This window comes from Larimichthys crocea, chromosome V (genome assembly GCF_000972845.2).
Source record: "Larimichthys crocea isolate SSNF chromosome V, L_crocea_2.0, whole genome shotgun sequence".
Lineage (NCBI taxonomy): Eukaryota > Metazoa > Chordata > Actinopteri > Sciaenidae > Larimichthys > Larimichthys crocea.
Genome location: NC_040015.1, coordinates 509,567 through 531,012, shown reverse-complemented (window position 1 = coordinate 531,012; position 21,446 = coordinate 509,567). Strand labels below are relative to the sequence as shown.

The following is a 21,446-nucleotide window of genomic DNA, read 5'->3' as shown; positions in this document are numbered from 1 at the left end:
AGGGATTACACGGGATCCTTTTGGAGGAGCTGCAGAATGTGACTTGAAAGAAAGGTGTCTGGATTACCTTGCTTAGCCTGATTGCAACTGTCATAATCACCAAAATGGATTAAATGATTTTGGTTAAACAAATTAAGCATTCATTGAGACATTATTACAGCTCTATAACTATGAACCAAAGAAACTTGAAGAACCCTGGCAAGAACCTCAGTTATCTTGATGTGTAATGTTTTTCGTCATATTCAAGGTCGACCAACAGAAGAGACACACAAAAAACAAGCTGTGTCTTGCGTCTGCGCCTCTTTCTCTCTCTCTCTCATGTATTTCTCTGTCCGTCACTCAACATCCTCTTTCAGGAAGGGTGACCGAGTCGGGATAAACAAAAAGAAGAGGATCTGCTCTTTCCTTAATTCCCTCTTCACTCTCTTTTTCAAGCTTGATCTCTCTCTCTCCCACTCCAGCCTCCTCTATCGTGCTCATTCTTAAATCTGCCTCCACTGAAAACAAAATCCTCTTAACTCTCCTGCACCTCCTCATCTCCTCAATCTAATTACCAAGACCTGCCGTGAAGAGAGGGACGGAAGGAGGAGAGCACTGAAGACGAGTGGAGGTTGTTGGTGTGGTTGCCAGTGCTTTTACACAGTAAAACGCAAAAAGAGTAAGACAGAGAGAGAAAGACAAGACTAAGACATCTGAACTTTGTTGATACAAGTGACAATAGAATGGTGAGAGTTTTACAACTGAAATGAAAATGACATTGAACACTTTATTTATTTTCTTAAATGTTAGCTGCTAAACACAATCAACCAAAAAACTAAAAAACAAAACAATTAAACCAGAAACTGTCCAATCAATGAATGCTACCCTACAAAATTATTGTTGTTTTTTTATATTTGGTGCTACATATTTCACTCCATACCAAAAATACATTGCTTGTATCTGGTGCGAGCTATCCACCAGGCTACAGGTACAATCACTGACTTACAGAGTTTCCTGATGGACAGTAACGTAAACTGCTACCAACTCAGTTTGTTAGCCGGGCCACCCGGACTATGAGCTCAGAGCACTGGTCAGTGTTTTAACTATGGGTGATGGGGAGGGCAGGCTGTGTCGTGCCAGAACCGGAGCTGGGCAAGTGAGCAATGTAACCATTAGGGATGAGCCTGAGGGGCGAGGCCTAACCTGGAAGTGGGCGGGATTTAACCTGAAAGTGGGTCAGGTTGTCTTGAAATGGGCGGGGCTTTAACCGGTATGTTATTTTAAGCATGCAATTGATATGGATTGATCAGAAATTGTTACATTTATCGCTGACTAGAAAACTGTTTACAGGACAGCATCAACATTGGGTTTGATCACGAAAGTAAACAAACTATTTGCAACAATGAATACAACACATGCAGTTGTAATTATGAAGTAAAATGTAATGAACAAGAGTTTTCATACTCAACATAACTTTATTTTTTTAACTTTAAATTTTAATGTTTAAATGTTGACCTTGATTGATGTTTGGCTGTCAGCAAAGTTGTCGACTTGCTAGTTTTTTAAGTCAAACATGAGGGGAATACTCAGAGAGTGTGAAATAAAAATAACAAAGAAAGACAGGAGAGTAAAAAATGAAGAGAGAAAAATAAATGAGAGAGAGAGACTAGTATTAAAAAACAGTAAGAGGAAAAGAAAAACAATTGAGGGAAAGGACGAGGAAAGAAGACAAGGACAAACTGGAAAGTGAGGAGAGAAATAAAGAGAGACAAGGAGAGAGAGGAGGAGAATTTTGGCTGTTTGCACGGTGACCCAGTGGATATTTCAATCAATTACCATTAATTAGAAATCTCTGATTAATTCTATTTGTTGATTAAGTCAATTAAAACCACAAGCACTTGTTATCGCACAACGAGCCTAATGAATTCCTGTCGACAATTTGTTCCCACACATATTCCCTCTGCTGCTTCTAATACCGCCTACAGCTAACCAAACTTTGTCGTTTGCATACTCTTACCCATCTCTCCCTCTTTTCTCTCCTCGTCTGACATTTCTGTCTTCCTTTCTGCATCGCTTCTCTCCTTCTATCTCCTCTTCTCTTCTACTGTACTATTTCCCGGTTACTTCTTAATTTCTTGTATCTGTCAAACTGAATTTTAGAAAAAAGCAAAAGTTACAGAACGACTGAGTTCTGCCTCGGAGGTTTGTATACGAGTGTCTTGGCGGTTGTCATTGAGTGTTCAAAGATCACCTCCTTCAGGGTTTGGAATCATAAATTTTTTAACTCACACAACCTTGTCCTCTAACCTCAAGGATGTGGATTCCCAAACTGGGGTCGAGGGATCTCAAGGGGTCCTTCATGGAAACCGGAGGTATAGTAAACATGGTTGCACACCAGATCTACAACCTCCTCTATAAGATTTTAAGTTGTTTTTTTATGTGTGAAGCCAGTAAAATAAACCGTGGGAAAAAAAACACATAAAATGACACTAAAACAACGCTCTAACACTAAAATAATGCTCATCTAACACTAAAATAATGCTTATCTAACACTAAAATAACGCTGGTAGAGAGTTGTTGAGTTGTTGAGGTGACAAACTCCAAAACATAAAGTTTGTTTTTATGGATTATATTGATGCTGAATTGACAGTCAGACTGTCGACATATGACGTCCTTTATCTCGTGTTCATAAGTTTTTACGGACACGTAATGAATTGTTCAAATATCATATTTCTTAAAGGGAGTTTGGTGTCATATTTTCCCCGGACAGCGCAGGGAACTTTAGTTTAATTCAAACTGATAATGTGTTTTTTTTAACGTCCTGTCAACGCTACAGAAACATTAGGTAACTGTTAAGTATGATAAGGTTTTTGACGTTGACGAAAAACACTAAACTGTTCATACACACAGATTGTATCTCTCCTTTGATGGCTTCATAACCTATAGCTGAATAAGTGAAATAAGCGACGTCATTCATCAGAATTTACTTTGATATTGTGATATATGTCATATTATAAGACTTCATCAAATGGGTCAAACAACATTATGAAATCAACCTTGTTGCCCTGCCTTCACTGACCCAGAATCCATCTGTCTCCTGCTCTGCAGTTTTCAACATCTCATATAAATGGGCCCTGAAAGGATTCGTTAAAGGCTTTTAGAGCAATTCACTGAAAATGGAGGCAGACAATAAAGCAAGATGTACCTCTCCCACTCACTTTGCTGCTCTGTTTGTGACATTCATGCCAAAACCTGGCAACCTGGATGCATTAAAATATCAATTTAGTACTCAAGCTCAACTCCAAAGTGAGAAAATGTTTTCATGTTTGAGTGTTTGCATGATAAGGTTACATCATCCTTGCAGAGCTCATATAAGAGAAAGGTGGTCATACACATTGGAAACAACTATTTTAATTATTGATTAACAACATGATAACCATTTAGAAATTGTAGAAAGAAGAAGTTTCCAATGATTTGTGCAAAAAAAGAAACTCATAGTAGCTGAAGCAAGTTGACTTTTTATGCTGAAGTAAAGATGGATCAAGACCATGAGGCACAGTTAGCTCCAGAAGGGGGAACCAGGAGGGCAACATCATTCAATCATTTTTTCTTAATCAACAAACAGCTCTAGAAGAAACAAGAACAAACAACAGTACAGCTACATGTAAAAGTCACCATTACCCAGTCAGACCTCCCTGTCGACTCTTTGGCGAACTTCACACCAAACTTCCATTCAGGAGGAGAGCTGTTTACTGATGATGATTATGTGATGAAATTTAGAGCAATCCATATTGTATAACAAAGCGTAATTTGGTAGCAGTTAGTGTCTTTAGCGCTTTAGATGAGAAAAAGTCACTGCGACACAGTCAGTCCTCCCTGCCGACTCTTCGGTGAACCTTCCCAGAGTAAGTCCCTTTGTTTATCTAAGGTGATTATGTGATTAAATTTAGATCGACTCACATTGTTATAACAAAAACTGTAATGTGGTAGTAGGCCATATCTTTGGCGCTTTATAAAGCAAGAGAAAGATATTTGACTTATGTGTAAAAGTCAGAGCAAATCGGTCATTCACTGCTTCCTGCCGAATCTTGTGGACTTTATTTAACGTGTTTTGATTCATTGGGAATGACGGGTGCTCCCGTGTCTGGGGGGTTAAAAAGTGAGACCAAAACAATATAAAAAAAAAAAAAAATCCAGTAAATGTTACTATGATTTTAGTTATATGGAAGTATTTGGACATACAGGCAAAGAACCTAAATTATGTAACTTTGCTTCCATCAAAACTGACCTTGAATGTTTTTGACATGACAATTAGTGGTATTTCCAAGTCGTCTAATTGTTAATGTTGATATATTGTGTACATACCCCTTGCTAAGACTATCAGTAACTCCCAGTGCTGAAAACTAACCAAAGACACCTTCAAGGTTTGAAAGTTTAACAGAGAATTCATCACAAACATCAGCTTAGTTGTTTGATTAAAGCAAACGTTCGCTAAGCTCAGCGGCCTTCATGTGAAAGTCAAAATGGATTACTGCTGACATCATCAGGTCTTATTGATTATTGTAAGTTATTAGCTGAAGTCCTTTTCGCCTGCTCGACTCACGGCGACATTTTAGAGATGAAAGCTTTACTCTTAAAATATTCAGCAGCGGTAAACAAATGGAGGATATATGAAGTCTTTGTGAGTGAAAGCATTTACTGTTCTCACTAATGCAGCCGAGCGAACATGCCGCGGCGAGTTAAAACGCCGCTATCAATAAAATCCAATCTCCTTCTGTCTGTCTGCATTTCTCTGTATATTCGTCTTTTCACCTCTTTCTCTCATCCGTCTTTTTCCTCTGTTCTTTCTGCATCTCACTTTACAGGCTGTTCTCTCTTTCCCCCGCTGGTCTCTAAATCTCTTTTTGTCTCACCATCCTCTTTCTTTGTTTCTTTCCCTCCTGACCAACTCTCTCCATTTTTCCTCCTCAGTTTTCAGTCGTCTTTCTCTTTATTCACTTTTCTCCATCTCCATCTTTCATCCTGTCTCCATCCCTTGTTTGGTCTTTTCCTGCTCTTTAAGCAGATGGCGGTGATCTTTCAATGCCGTCTCTGTTCGTCGTTCTCCTTACTTGTGTCTCCACAGCTGTTTTTTTTTTGTTTTCTATCATGACTAAAAGTCAGTCTGTCCACATATGACGTCCTTAATCTTGTGTTTGTAGAGCGGTATGTTTTTACATGTTTATTTTTTAATGTTCTGTCAATGCTAGAGAAACATTAGGTAACTGTTAAGTATGATAAGGTTGTCTGACGTTGACTGCTGTTAGTTATTGGTTTGATTAATGGTTGTGTATTGATTACTGACGGTGGCTGATCACGTTTATTATCAGCTCATCATAAATGGTTATGTTGTTTGTGTTTTTAAACTACTTGTAGAAATATGATCGTCTTTGTGGTGCAAAGTTTGTTACAATCTCTTATAATCTCGTTCACTTTATCTGTGATCATCCCTCTCTTCAAGTCTTATCTCTCTTTCCTCACTAACTCCTCCTCATCTTTTCGATTTGTTTTTAATTCCCAACAGATTAAATAAGTGTTTTCTTCTTTTCCGTTGCGATCTTTCTCTTCCTCCCATCCTTCGATCTCCACCTATCCTCTTTTTCTCTCTACAGGACTTTCGTCTCTGTTCTGTTTTGATTCTCTCTCTGTCTCTACTCCTTTAGCAGATGAAAGAGCCGAGGGTTTTTCTTCTCCTCCCGAGCAGACGATGAAGATGAAAGTCTGATCTGTTTGTTGATGCTGTTACCGCGGCAACACCTCACCTGTTTGCTTGCCTTCAACCCCTAACGAGCAACTCTTAACGAGAAAACACCTCTTCAAAACACCAACGAGCTCGCACGCACACAAACACACACACAAAGTGAGGAATAAACACAAACAGAACTACAACCGAGAAAGACACACAGATGGGTGTAATCAAAAGGCACACAGCAGTCTGTGTTCTTGGCAGGGAGTCGGTGGATCTTTAATCCTCATCATGCAGCAGGTATCGATATCAGAGCCTCGCTGTCACCTTCTATTAGCTTGCCTGAGAGATGCTGGAGGGGGGTCAGGATCATACATGGTGAGGGAGCTGTGGTTTGTAGACTATTGTACTTATAGAAGTGAAGTCACCGTACGTCAAACTATTGCTTCAGCCACAGAGGTGGACATAACAACAAACATTTAGCATCTGTCTGGATACATGAAAGACTTAATGCCTGAGCTCTTTCACAGACGGTTTTACAGAGCTCCAGAGTGAAGACAGAAACAGGAAGTGCCAAAAACTGCAGTTCCTCAAAAGTCCACTTTAACCACGCTTCACTGAGGCCGCCTCGTCTCCAAGCGGCGCTTCAGAAACTTATGGGTGACGTCACGGAGACCACGTCCAGTCTGTGGTTCTCACTCCCAACTTGTAAAATATGGCATCTTGTTCCTACACTTCAAACTGAAGGTACCCCTTTCGTATTAGTTTTGTAGGGTGTATCTTTGTAACAGTGTGAAATGTTGAAATGAATGATGAAAATATCACAAGTTATGCTACACACCTGACATGACTCCAACCTCCAACATATGCAAACTTTATTGTTTTTTATATTACCCCAGAATGGTGGCTGTGTCAGAAATGACACTATATTTACACAGTATTTGAAGAGATGGGAGTGAGAACGAGAGCAGCACATCACAAACTCATAATGTTGAGGACTATGATAATTAATGGCTCGTTTGGCCATTTGACAGCATATTCCTGAATACTGAATTAGCAAAACTTCCCGGTAGGGTAATGTTGAATACTAGTCCTGTCATCAGTGCAAGGCACTCCTTGTGTGTTTCCTCCGTGGTAGAATGAGTTCCAGAACTAAATTCAGTTTAAAAAATCTCTTGAAGATACCACTTTTAAAAATACTTATTCACTTAATATGCTCTTTTCTTCCTTGTTTCTGTTTCTGTCAGAAAAAAAGTCATTTGCTTTGCACTTTTATGTTACTTCACACACATGGAAACCATTGTATTTCTTTGGCTTGGACAGTATCTCAATTGTATGCTCTTTAGACAAAGCGTTGCAAATTAATAAATATAAATATATCCTATATCCTATATTTTTCCTGTGTCTATTTTAACCTACCTGCCTCTCTTTGTTCCAATTGTTCGCATTTCAACACCAGTGAGGTTGATTAAACATACCAACCAACAACCGACATACCAACAAAAAGAAGCTACATACAAAGCTGGATTACTAGCTGAGCAAAGTGGGCTACTGCCCAAGACTTCAGGGGTCTCAGTAGGGGCACACAGTTCATTTTTGCCCCGGGGCCCCCAAGTGGGTTAATCAAGCCCCAACAAATCGTGGCAGTTGCATGTAGGTTTGTTGCCGGGACAAAACACTGGCAGTAAACCTGTACACGACTGCCAGGACAAAGATCTGGCTAATGAAGACTGTTCTATATTGTCTTTTTGCACAGAATGAGGACTGTGGATTCTGTCCTGGAGCGATGATTACAGAGTACAATAATTATTTCAACATAAAGTGTGACTGCTGTATTAAGATAGATCCGAACTTATCCTTTAGCTTGTTTACAAATGTTGTTTAGCATAAATCTACGTGCCAACATGGTATGTGTGTGTAAATGTCTATGAGCGCTGACATTGTCTTGCTGTAGTCTCCATCACAACAACTCTCTGTATGTTCACTCTAACTGACAGCTTGGGGTTTTTTTTAAGCTGGACACGATTTGAGTCCTAAAATATGATTAAGGATTGATAAAACAACAAAAACGTAATGGAGTGAGCTGATATCACTTTCGTGAGAGTTTATTACATTTTGGCTCGTCACTCACACCTTCACCTGCAAACCAGTCAATTCATTCAGGATTCTGAAATCCAAGATAGCACAGGAAGTGGTGAGACAGTACTGTCTGAGCTCTTTGGCCTCCGTCTTCTTGTTTTTTGTGATAGTCTGCATTGTCTGGGAATCTGTGTTGCTCTTTTGGAAACCTCTGAGTTCCTTGAGGGTTTTTGCTGTAGTGTATCAAGCCACAGCTGACATGACTGGACTCAGGTAACTTGGGTGAATCCATGAGAATGTGCTCTCGAGGGTTCCAGATATGTGTTTTGTTTTATTCTGCTCTTTTCTTTAGTCCTGTGTTTGGTAGCCTAACTTGACTTACAAACCTGATGAAAATATTGTTAGATGCTACCGTTACAATACAAAATCAAGAGGATTCCAAATTTGGAGGCGTCCATGGGTGCTCTTTATTGGAGTAGGAGTAAATTGTAAAGGCTTGTTTTCAAGAAGCTGGGTCGCAGGTGACATCAACTGGCTTGAGTTGTGGTGAGACAGGACGGTTTCGTTTCATGTCATTGGAAATCTTTGGTCTGAGTCTTTAAACATCAGAAGCATCAACTATATAAAACCTTGATGTGACGTCACCCACAGGTTTTTAAAGAGCTGTTATGAAGCTCAGTGTGGTGACAACATGTTGGATTTGTCATTGGTTACTGAAATTTAATAGAATACAGGATGAGGTCATGTTTTAGGGCAGGAGGTGAGATGGGTGGGTACATGAGCTACAGGAGGTGGTTTTGTGGACGAGGAGGGGCAGGTTCATACTATAAACTGTAGGGGGGGTCACATCTTACAAATGGCAGGAGGAGAGCTGAAAATAGATGCATGTGTTATAAATTATGCCCAGAGGCCAAAGAGCATGACTGGAGGGGTCTGGGTGATGAGGCGGCTGTGGGTAACAAACAGTAGGGGAGGACAGGTTCATCTACTGTCAACAGCAGGGGAGAGAGGGAGCAGCTGTACGGATAACGAGAGAGAGAGAGAGAGAGAGAGAGAGAGAGAGAGAGAGAGAGGCAGATATAACAAATAACAGAGAGAAACAAGCAAGAAAGAGGAGAATTGAGATGATGTATAGACGCAGAGACGGATAAAGAGACAGAGGTGGGCAGGTTGTCCAGCTTCACTTCACGACGAACAAGCTACACACTCACATTGATATCCACAATCTATGCTAGCGTCTCTGTTTGTGTGTGTGGAGAGAGCGAGAGGTCGCCTCCTGACAGTGTGTGTCCATCTGACTGAAGGAACATGACCACAAAATCCATTTCCAAGAAAGAAAGAAGCTGTTCATGTTACCAGCTCCATTTTTTAAAGGACAAAAAAGATTCCTACATTTTGTTTTTTGTTTTTATTATTGACACTTGTGTAACTGCTGTTATAACAGGATCTATTTTAATAATATTAACAACATGATCATTAAAGATAAAACCATTTTTGAAGTGCCAAGAATGAAACTTTTATATCTACAGACAATGTGGGACATCTTCCATATTGAACCGCCACGTTTCTACAGTCGCAAGACAGTCTCATTTTTGCAAGGGGGTTACAATCAGCAGCTATTCCACTAAAAATTCTATTAAATCCAAAACACGCGCGCACACACACACACACACACACACACACACATATATATATATAATACATATAAAGTGAGAAGATGAAAAATACGGCAACATTTAACCTTCTTGACTGAGCCGTTAGTGTATGTGTCCACACCTGTGCACACTTAATAGCAGGTGTGTATTTGTGTCTGTACCTGCTTCTGCTGTGTGTGTGTGTGTGTGTGTGTGTGTGTGTGTGTGTGTGTGTGTGTGAAGCTCAGTCGATTAATTCTCTGTGTGTCCAGCCCCCAGAGCATCTCCACGACAATAGAGAGTCATCGGAGGCCCGGGGCCTGCTGGAGGAACGTCTGGCTGACGCCGTATCTTAAAGGAGCGCTAATTCAATTAAGAGCCAGTTTACAGAAAGACAGGTGGAGGAGTAGGAGGAGGGGGAAGAGTAACTTAATACCCCCTGAAAATCTTGTTTCTGCTAATCTCCAGTGGTTTCTCTTTGCAGGTGTAGTTACAGGTACAACACAGCACATTTCCTGCAGCGCTCGGCATCATTGATGGGTCAGGTGAGGGAAGTGAGATGCTCATTTTTAGTTCACTCCTAAACATCAAACCGGTTCATCAAACATCAGGTGCCAAAGCATCTGTCAAGAGTAATAACATGTTTTTGAGTGTGAATGTTAAAGATTAGATCACTCAAACCGCGGAGAAACAAACCTACAACAACCTGTAAAAACAATGAGAACTCCTCCAGGTCTCCTTAGGGTTTGGGACGGTCTGCATCAGAGCTTCATAAATCTGTAGATAGTTGTACAATTTAACTCCACCCCACCGTTCACGGCTCTTTGACGTAGCAGTAGTGTCCCAATTTTTGTCATTTTCCAACCAGGAGTGTTCCTCAGTATGGGGAAGAAGCATAATGCTTTGCAACACCATGAACGCAGAATTTTCATTGCTTTTATTAAGGTATATGCTTCTTGGACATCTTCAGAAACGACAGACTTTCTCTTCAACATGACAGCTAACGGTTACCATGCCGAGGTTCTGGTGCTGTCAGAAAGAGCCGTAAGCATCACAGACTATGACTCATAGGCAGACTGGACAGTGACAACCCCAGACAAACTGAGACAGTTGGTCCCCGTACATTTCCTATTTCTACATGTGATGATGAAACGTGCGTGTAACAAAAATGCAAAAGTTCTTACATTTCTTGAACAGATATTCATGAGTTTGTGTATGCGAGTAAGTCTTAATGCAGCAGAAATATCTGGTGTGTGTGTGTGCATACATGTTAAATAAATGTCTGTATATGTGTCTTTTCATAATTATATGTTTGTAAATGTGTGTGTGTGCTCCTTTGACCTCTGCTGATCCCCACTGTTTTCTCATACAGCCATACAGTAATAAGCTGCAGCGCAGAAATCGAACCCATTTACGAGTCCAAACGCCAAAAACAGACAAATGATCGCTAAAATGGAGCCCACTTCTCTTAAAATGGAACCCTCTCTCTCTTTCTCTCTCTCTCCCCATACAAATGACTGCTATCAATATTTCCAATCTTCATTTCTCCAGAAGCTCAGGGCCTCTTTCTGCCAGAAATCAATGGCTTCCCACTGAGTGCTGTGACAAGGATCAAAAGTAAGAGCGGCTCGGCTCACTTTTCTTCAGATAAAGTCTCGTTTCTGTACAGTTTCATCATTTAGGCAGCCTGTGTGTGTGTGTGTGTGTGTGTGGACAAATGTTTGTGTGAGCACACACTGATGCAAGTGTGTTGTGTTCATATATCCATACTGACCAATTCACAGCTTGACTCTAAAATGCCATCACATTGTGTGATGTGTGAATGTGACTGTCATTTTAAGAGCACATGGACAGATTAAAGTTGTTTTCAATATTTTGTGTCTTCCTGGTCAAACATGTGAAAGCAGAAGCTAAATGTTCTAAAGATAAAAAAAGAATATTATGAACTATGTATTATCTGTAACACCCAGCTGTCAAGCTGTTAATTCTTCATAACTTTAAGCCTTAATATAATGTGAACAGGTGAGTTGTATATAAATTCACCCTCAGTACAGTTGTCATGAACGGGGAAATTAGCTACAGAGACCAAAACAGTTTTTTGTACCAGGCTGTAAACATGTTTATTTCTGCTGTGAAGTTGGACATTTGAACATGGGGACTTATGGAGACTGACTCACTTCTGGAGCCAGCCTCAAGTGGACGTTTGAGGAACTGCAGCTTTTGGCACTTCCTGTGTTGGCTTCACTTCACAGGCAGAGCGGTTGCTGCTTGGTTGTAATCTGAAACCTACAAACAGGTCTTAAAGCAACTGGAAACTCAAATCCACAACACAGCCTTCTATGTAATTTAGTCGTGTAGATCATCGGAAGCATCTAAAAAGTAATCCAAATTTCCAAATTACAATAAAAAATGGAGCAATTAATTCCTGAAACCCTCAAATCAAAACAAAACCTTCTCCGCTCTGACTCAATACGGGTGACACATTTGCTACTTTTAGTATAAAATATTAATGCTGTGTCGTGGACATTGAACACGTCCTTCAGACAGAAGAAGCAATCGAGGTTCAGGAGCTGCTTCTTTAAAGAGGTGATGTACATACAGGATAGTGGTGCATGTTGACCTGTAGTGATACACGCCAACATGTTGCTGATGTTTACAAAAAAAGCTCAAATACAATAAAATCTTTTGCAATGTTTTGGAGAAGTTCTGTCTCTTTTTACTGATTTGACTTTTTGAAAAGGATGTCACGAACACACTCCAAGTTTTTAAAACTCAAGCTGATCCTGACAAAAACTAAAGTACGCACATGCACACAAACACACTTATATGTTTATGCATTCATTTATTTATGCATCTGTGCGTGTATGTATATGCGTCACTCATTTGCATATCTGTTTCTGCGTGTTTATGAGTATACATACATGAATTAATGCACTTCTCTGTGTCTATTTCAGCGTGTACATTTGTATGACTGTGTGTTTGTGTGTGTATTCGTCTGCGTGTGTGTGTGTTTCTGGTTGTCAGTCACACGGCAGGGCTAGGCTAATCAGCGCAGCTAGCTGTTCGCTGTGTGATGTAGGCTGATTAATATCCTGTTAGCGTCCCGTGGCTTTTAAGGCTAACTGCTGTTTCCTCTATACATCCATCGCTTCAAAACAGCCCTGCTTTCATCTGGCCTCATTAAGACGATGTATTACTATACTTAGCAACACACACACACACACACAGACACACACACAGAGCAAACATGTTTGTTTTTTAAAGCTTATTGCTGATTGGCCAAAGCGATCTGTCACATATTTGATGGAAAAAGTTGGAGAAGGAAAGTTTACATGAACGTATTCATCACTTTCTGATCTTCTCACTTTATTTGTGTCTCAAATCTTCTCTGTTGTTAGTATTTATGCATGAAGTATAAAGTATTCACTACCGTCATTTTCCATATAGTCGATGCTCATAATAAATATACAGTATTAACTTAGTTTGGAGTAATTTATCCAGAAATACATCTGTTCCTGTTCCTTCCCCGTGAGACATGACTAACGTTAAATGAAACACAACAGTGGAAACCTGATGAACTGACAGTGTTCTGCTTGCTGTTCATGTAACAAAATAAAAGTCTTTAGATTTGTAGTTGTAATAATAAAGTATAAATACACAACATGTTACATGTACTGTGTGGTTGTCCAGTAACCTTTGTTTTAAAAACATCAACTTGAGAGTCTCTGTGTTTTTCGGAAGAACTAACCGTGGTTCAATGAAGGTTGACTTGAAGTCTAAAGGTGGAGAAAGATAGCTGATAGTTGAGTTTCATTGACTGGTTGTCTAATGCCGACACTTTGGGAATAAAACAATCAACAACTGAAGCTCCATAATGACCAACCCCACCTTTAAGTCCTCGGATAAAGATGAATCAGAAGTCATTATGGAAATATTATTTAGGATTTGTGGTGGAAGACTAATCTGAAATTCTGCTTAGAAGGTAGAGGCAGTTTGTTGCAGTGTCAGCAGTAATGCGGGCGTTGGACCGTTGTGGTAAAGAGGCAGCAGAGCCAGAAGGGAAGGGTTTCGATTTACCAGTCGATCTCCGTTCCAACTCTCACCTGTAGCCATGAGGTAGTGAATGGCTAAAGTATTTAATGCACAAGATCCTGTTAAAAGCAGCCAAAATGATTTTCCTCCATAGGGTGACTGGGCTCAGTCTAAGAGGAGCTCGGACATCTTGAGGGAGCTTGGAGTAGAGCTTTGTGTCGAAGGGAGCCAGCTGAGGTGGTTTGGGCATGTGATTAGGATGCCTCTTGGGCGCCTTCCTTTAGAGGTTTTCAAGACATGTCCAACTGGGAGGAGACTCCAGAGTCGATCCAGGAATTGCTGGAGGGATTACATATCCCATCTGGCCTTGGGATTGCGATGGGATCCCCCAGGAGTAGCTGGAAAACGTTGCTGGGAAGACGAAAGTCGGGAATACCCTGCTGCCATCGCAACCCATTCACGGACAAGTGAAAGAAAATGGTAGAAAATGGTAGCGAATGGATGGATGTTTGGGAGGTTCACTCAAGGTCAAAGTGGAATATAAATTCAGATGCAATGTTCCATGTTTCTTGTGGTGTTTTGGGGGTTATGTTGATGAAATGTGATTAAACTGAACCAAACTTGGTAGCTTCCAGGCTATGGGAGAGCTGCTGATTTCTAAACTTCTACGAAACCTCCCACATTGATCCAAAGCACCTCTACAGCAGTCGACATTGCTCACATCATGCTAAGTTAACCTACCTTGAAGCTCTGGAGCTGCTCTGAGGCATCTTTGTGCTGCTGTCTGAGGCAGGAGTTGAAGATGAGGAGCTCAGTGTCTCGCAGCCACGCCTTCAGCTCTTTAATACGAGCCTCCAGCTGCTCCAGGAGCGAGTTGGTAAGCGGGGACAGGGCCGAACGGGGGTTTTCCATGGCATCAGCGCGACCGCCGACCTGCAAAGAGTTCCTGTTGGCTGACTGGTTCTGTTGCGAAGAGGCGGGTCCTGAATGCTCCGAGAGGATTTTCTGCAAGACAAGGGGGAAAAAAGGAAAGAGGACAGGGAGTAGTTGTGTCAATATTGCATCATGCAAAGTAGCATATCAATCAATACATACATGGCCATTAATCATTTACCTTCACTAATGTACAGATCAATAAAGAGGATGTCATGTATTCATTCCTAAACCACCAGAGGATGATGTAAATATTAGACATCTCTGTTGAAGATGTAATAATAATCATAAGGTTATTTGATATTTTGTACATGAGGTTTCTTAGATTTGTAGGTAATTATAACACATATCTGCTCTTGTTTAAAGGTGACATCAACATGCTGGGTTATTTTTTATTGTTTTAATTTTAGTAATGTTCATGTTCCTGTGGCTAAGGTGAGACACTACAGGCAAAAACATTTTCAGATTAGTCAGTCTATTTTTCTTCCATAACACGTCTACTTTCACTTTGTCTGTTTGTGTCTGTAGATTTCACCTAAAGTTACATTTGATAATGCCTCATTTACATATTTAAACATCAAATTTGAGAAAAATCTGTAACATGAAAAATAATTATCTTTATGTGAGTGATCAGCTGGTTAGGGTTTAATGATGATAGCAATCATTTTAAATTATGACCCTATTCAGTCTATCCTGTAGTGTCTATTAGTTTTAAAGCCCTACCATAGACTGAAAAAAAAATGGACGTCATCTCCGTGACGCAGCCCACAGGATTCTGAAGAGCTGTTGTGAGGCTCAATGTGGTGGCTCTGGCCACGCTGTAAACATGTTTAATTCTGCTGTGAAGTTGGACATTTGAACATGGGGACTTATGGAGACTGACTCACTTCTGGAGCCAGCCTCAAGTGGATGTTTGCAGTTTTTGGTACTTCCTGTGTTGACTTCACAGCCATAGAGGTTGCCACTTGAGCCCTTCAAATTCAAAAATTATGTTTCCTGCTTCCTCCTTCTTGCTCTAGAAGCCACTGATGATCATAGATACTATTAGATAAAATAGATAATTATTGCACTGTATGACGTATGTACTGTATAACGGCACACACAAATATCATAATATTAAATTTCACCCTCCTCGCTTACCTCCATCTGTTACATAAAGATTAATTTCAACAGCTGCTAATGCTGCCATTGTAACTGTGAATTAACGTGATGTTGCTGATGCTGCTGTCGTGATTGTCGTGGAGTCTGTGAACAAAGCTCGGAGAATCTACCCGGTGTTTCTTTCTTGCAGGTGCAAACAGATCAGCTGCTAATTCAGAGCTTCACCTACAGAGCTGATATTCACAAGCAAAACAAAACATCATTCAGACACAATACAAACTCAGAGAGTGTTCGGTGAGGAGCAATCACTGTTTCAAACCGCAACAACTTCGAATAACAAGAGCTTGACTCTGTGTGTGTGTGTGTGTGTGTGTGTGTCTGTAATAAGCTCTGCAGAGTAATTTTCCAACCCCTGTTGATCACACAGTACGACACAGCAAGCCGCTGAGAGAGACTATTCCCCACTTGGATTTAGACAAGTGTGCCTCTTTTTTATATGAGTATAGAACAAACAAACTCATGATGACGACGTGCTCGGGGCAGAGTTGTTGGGCAATCGCTAAAGTTGTTTGCCGTGCAAATGTGCGCTGCAATTTTCTTTTCTAATCTGTGTGTATTTAGCAATATGTGGATTAATCGTAGTGATCTGATAGTGGCTTTCCCTCCACCTGTTTTTATGCACATTTTAAGACCATCCATCAAATTCCTAAAGATACTTTGTTTTGACACCACATCACATTTCAAAAACTGATTCATTTATGTCATGGTAAGAACTATCAAGCTCCTCTTCTGTGGAACCAGCCCCAGGTTCTGGTTCTGGATGCAGACCTCCTCCACATTTCAGATTCGTCTTAATACTTTCCTTCTTCGTAGACCTTATAGTTAGGGCTGGCTCAGGTGAGTCCCTTACTTACCCTGCTAAAGGACTAAACTGCAGTGGGACTTCTCATGATGGTGCATCACTCTTCTCCTTTCTCATCTGGCAGGTTCTCATGGATTGTGGCTACGCTGAGATCAGCATTTGGTCGAGCCTGCTGCCGTGGACCTGATGACGTCCACTACAAGTACTGTTATCATTATTATAACCACCATTAGTCATATTTCTATTCTAATAATAGTTGTAGTTATCATTATTATAACAGCTGTCCATCTTTGTCTTTCTAAACTCAGCTGGTCTCTGCAGATGTCTGTCCATGTTCCATGCTCGAGGTTTCGAGTTTTTCCTCGCTACTGTCGCCAAGTTCTTGTTCATGGGTGGAATTGTTGGGTCTCTGTAGATAATCAAGTTGATATTTTACTGTGCCGAGGTGTGCAGTCAATCACCACTGTGTCTCTCTGCGTTCTTTATGCGTTTACAGCTCCCAAAGTCCTTCAGTCATGACTCTTTTGTCACAATATCAGAATTCTTCACCAACAATCAGCTGCTGGGTTTATATGAATCTGTTTTTAAAGTTAATATTATGGTAATCATAACTCTTACAGCTTCCAGATGTTTTATTTTTGTTTAATAGAAAGAAAGTACATGCACGGTATTTGCTCTCATTCAGGGTTCATATTGCCTGGTTTTGAAAAAATTTAAAGGATCAAACAACTGTTATCTTGCAGTTCTAATTATGACTTTAACAAGCAGCCATAACAAGAGAAACTGAGCATCTCTGAACACCAGGCTGCTCCTGAACGAGCCCTGCATGGGTCCCTGTCACTAATTTGCATATGTATGTGTTTGTACAAAAAGGTATTGAGCCGTCGGTATAGCAGCGACTCTCCCTCCTGAGTGGAAACACTACTTTAACTGAACTCTGGCAGGTAGAAACCAGCCCATTAGACGATGAAGAGGGGCGATTATGGGACCCCCTGATTGGTGAAATGTGCAGTTAGCTGTGCGTTCAAGAGGCAACGGCCATTATCTGAGTCTGTGGTTAGTTTGGGAGAAGGCAGAGCAGATATGAAGATGGATGTGAGTGAAAGTACATTTTCAAGACAAAGAAACATAAATTTTTTTTTCTAAACATACTTTGTTTTCTCTACAGGTGGCTGTGGTGGACATTTTCAGGTTGCACATTGTACGTTTATTACCTACCGAGCTTCAGATTTATGTCTTCTTAACGCTTTTATAGTTTTCAGAGTCATTTGGAAACTTATTTTGCACTGTTTTCTTTTCTCAGGTTTCCACTGATTTCACATTCATTGATGGATGTCACGATATTATTGGTTAATTTTGGTTGGTTCAAGCTCACATAAGCACACATCACTTTTTATTTTACAGGAAGACAGTATTATTACATTGTCATATGTAAATCTAAAGAAACTGAATGACTCTGAACATGATTTTCTGTGAAAAGGTTTTAAAATGAGAGCAATAAACATGTTAAGGATCAAACTTAAAGCAACATTGTGTAACTTTTCTCTCGTAAATCAACAGATGTTAAATCATGTTGATGCTACACTGACTGTGAGCTCAGAACACCGGTGGAGTTTTCAGGGGTGCAGAGGAATGCGGAGTGGAGCCAGTGTTGTGCCAGAACCTGAGCTGAGTGAGCGGGCAATGTAACGGGGCTCAGCAGCCTTTATGAACATAATGGCAGAGGAGAAGAGACTGAAGAGGACGTTGACGGTGGAAGCTAAGAAGAGAAAAGAAGAGTGTGAGTGAGCAAGAAGCCGCCGGACAAGAGTAAATGTGGGACTGACTTTTAGTGGTTGGTGAGAGCTTGGTGAAATAAAAGGCTGAAAGACAGACGCCGAGCTGGGCTGACTGCTGTTGAACTAGTCAGTAATATTAATGCAATGTAGTATTTAATCAGAACAAATACACTTGTACAGCTGTCTATATTTACCACAGTGGGATTACGATCTGAAACTGGAGGAGACAAATCACAACAAATACTGATTTCTACATAACAGGGCAGACTGAGCCTTAGAAGTTTTTAATCGAATGTTCATATTAACAGGGAGGTAAAGGCTTTGTGTTTCAGTTAATCTCTTGAATTCCTCCACATTAAAAGACCTAAGATCTACATTTGAGCTTTGACTAATACAGACGTGTTTCTAAGAACAACTCTGAGACTGCAAATACAAACAAGAAGAGAAAGAAAAAGTAAGTGAGAAGAGAGATGATAAAAAGTGAAAGGGAGAAACCGAGAAGGAAGAAGAGAAAAATGTGGGAATGCAAGGAAAGCAAATTAAAAAAGAACCAATGGGGGAGACTGAAAATGAAAAATGAAATTACCAAATAAGAGCGATAAAGAGAGGGGGAGTGCAAATGAAACAAAGAGAGAGATGGTGTGTTTTTTTTTTAGGGGACTCAATTAACCAGAATTTGTTTTCCCTCCTCCTCCTCCTCTTCCTCTTTTCCCTGCAGGTTGAAGTGGTGATCAGGTCCTGACTCGTGCATTTTAGAGTGTTGATGGGAAAAGGATGGATACGCAGATGAAATTATCATTTCAAGTGTTAATTTACCAAAACCAAAAGAAAGTGCCTTTGTGTCTTTTTCATTTCATTTAATTTTTGTCACGGGCATGGTTCTTCTCTGGTTCTAGAAAGAACCTTCAGCAGAAGAACCTCTTTATTTGGGTGACGGTTTTTAAACTTTTCATGGAGCTTTTGATTATTTTCTCAATTAATCATCCAACATCTCTATAAAGTCTATAAAACGTAAGTCTGTGTAGACTATGTAAAAGCATTTTGGTTCCACTTAGCACCTTTTATTCAAAAAAGAACTCTGTTCTTGTTTTTCAACATAATAACTGGATTTAAATTGTTCAAAGAAACATTTAACCTGATTTTACCTGAACCATTAGAAATGGTTCATGTATGATGATAGATTCTTAAATAAATAGTTCTTAAAATTAAATCTTTTGAAATGTAAATTATTCATTTACACATTTGCTGATAAACCCAGCAATATATATATATATATATATATATAAGATATATTATATATATATATATACACTGTACAGATACTCTGTATCTGCCTTTACACAGTTTGACCTTGAACAAACGCGAAAAACGACATGCCGCTGTCGAAATCCACAACAGAGAAGATGAAAGCTAATTTACAACCTCTTTATTTTCTTCGTCGTACGCTGTGTGTGTGTGTGTGTGTGTTAGTGTGTGCGTGCGAGCTCTCCGTCATAAATTCTTCATAAGGCCAGGACAGTTCAGAGGCGAGGCGCAGGACATCAATTCCAGTTAATTCCCAATTTGTGTCAGAGCAGCAGATGCCGACGCCAGCACTGATAGGCCCGTTAATATGCTACTCAGACGCCATGTTGGGAGGGGGAGGGTGGGGGAGGGAGGCAAAGACAGTTAGAGGGAGACAAACACACCTTTGATATATGGAGAAAATGTTGGCAAGAAAAAAAAAATCACCTTAAAAACTTCAAAAGAGGGATGAAGAACAAGAAGAGGGGAAGAGGATGATGATGTTCTCTTCATAAAATCTCATTGTTTTCAATTGAATTGTTGAGAATGCGCGATAAACTTTCCCACAGCTCAGTGATGTGTTTGTTTAGTTGGCCAACAGATCAAATCACAAAGATGCTCAAGTCACTTTCATAAACCACAAAGAATAACAACAAAATAAAAGATCTGAGAGGATGACGGCAGCAAATATTCATCGGTTTTGATTGAAAAATAACTAGAAAGATGAAATCCATGATGAAAAAGATGTAATTTTTTTTTTTTTGCCTGCCGATAAGTACAGTAAAAAGATAAAGTGAGGAGAGAGGGATCAGGGACCGAGGACTGAGGGAAGGAGGTAAAAAAAGAGTTAATGGAAGTATTCTGGTAGGTATTTTCAGGTAAAACGATGACTCATCCTGCACTTTTGACCATATACTGTGTTAGAGAAACGGAGGATGAAGGAGAACACAGAGAGAGAGATTACCCAGAATCCATCTGCTCCCTGATGACACACAGTTTGATATGTGTGTGTAACGGCATTGTGAGTCCAAATGTCTGTTTGTCAGTAACAGAAGTTTAATCACAGTCTGGTTACCGTGGTGAAACAGAGAGAGAGACTCATCTGTTTCAGCGACGTTGATACATTTGTTAACACACACACTTTGAATAACTTTGAATTTGTGTGTGGGACAACACACACACACAGATGGCGTTTGCTCTCCGTTCGTGTGAACGAGCTGAACGCGTCGACGCTTTGCTCGGGTTGACAAGAGACGTTTTGTTTCTTCGGAGGAACAAAGTCACATCGTCACATTTCAGCCTCCTGACGAGCCGCCGCCAGCTGTCACCTCCAACCACACACCGGGAATTAATCACCACGCCGCGTAGAGACAAACAACTGTTGCCGACGTGCCCGTCAGCAAGGCACACACACAGAGTTTCACTTTCAGGTGAAATCTGTAAACCTGAAGGACAGAAGTAAACTACAACTCCCAAGGTGCATTTCAGTAAGAAATATCCAATTATAGAGCTTAAACCTAAACCTAAAAAGGCAACCTGCCTAAATATTGAGCCTATGACCGCTTGTCTGGATTCTCCATAGCAACAGAGGCTGAGGCCCGTGGGTATCGTAGTGTTTGGAGTCAGAATGACTTTTAAAGGAAAAGTAAACAAAATTGTTGTTTATCAAAAGGTTATAATAATGTTATATTAAATATATAAAATGTTTGTGACGTGGCAGCAGATCTTCAGTCATCACACTGCAGAACAGATTGAAAATGAACAGCTGTGCGTGTTTATCTATCACGCGACATCAAGCGCACAGTCCATCTCAACCTGAGCAGACGCTCCTCTGCATTTCTATGATTTCTGATGAGTTTCTTTTGTGTCGACGGCTGGAAGTAAACTTTCCCAACAAGGGTGCGAGGATTACCTGCATGATGTCCGACTAGATCAGCACCCTGTCTCTGGATCAACACCAATCTTTGCTTTCATGACTGCATGTCTGAGAGACATGGCATTGTCTGTGCTAATGCTTTTCCAAAGTCTTTTCCATCATG

The 21,446-nt window shown here is 40.3% G+C and overlaps 1 protein-coding gene across 3 annotated transcripts in view; it reads right to left on the bottom strand.

The window, feature by feature from the left end:
* akap6 (A kinase (PRKA) anchor protein 6) overlaps positions 1-21,446 on the bottom strand; it is a 208,912-nt gene that overhangs the window by 32,187 nt on the left and 155,279 nt on the right. For all 3 annotated transcript variants that reach the window (XM_019260384.2, XM_019260387.2, XM_019260385.2), the window contains exon 17: positions 14,191-14,454. In XM_019260384.2, the coding sequence (XP_019115929.2) occupies positions 14,191-14,454 (264 nt within the window). The remainder of the gene's footprint in view (positions 1-14,190; positions 14,455-21,446) is intronic.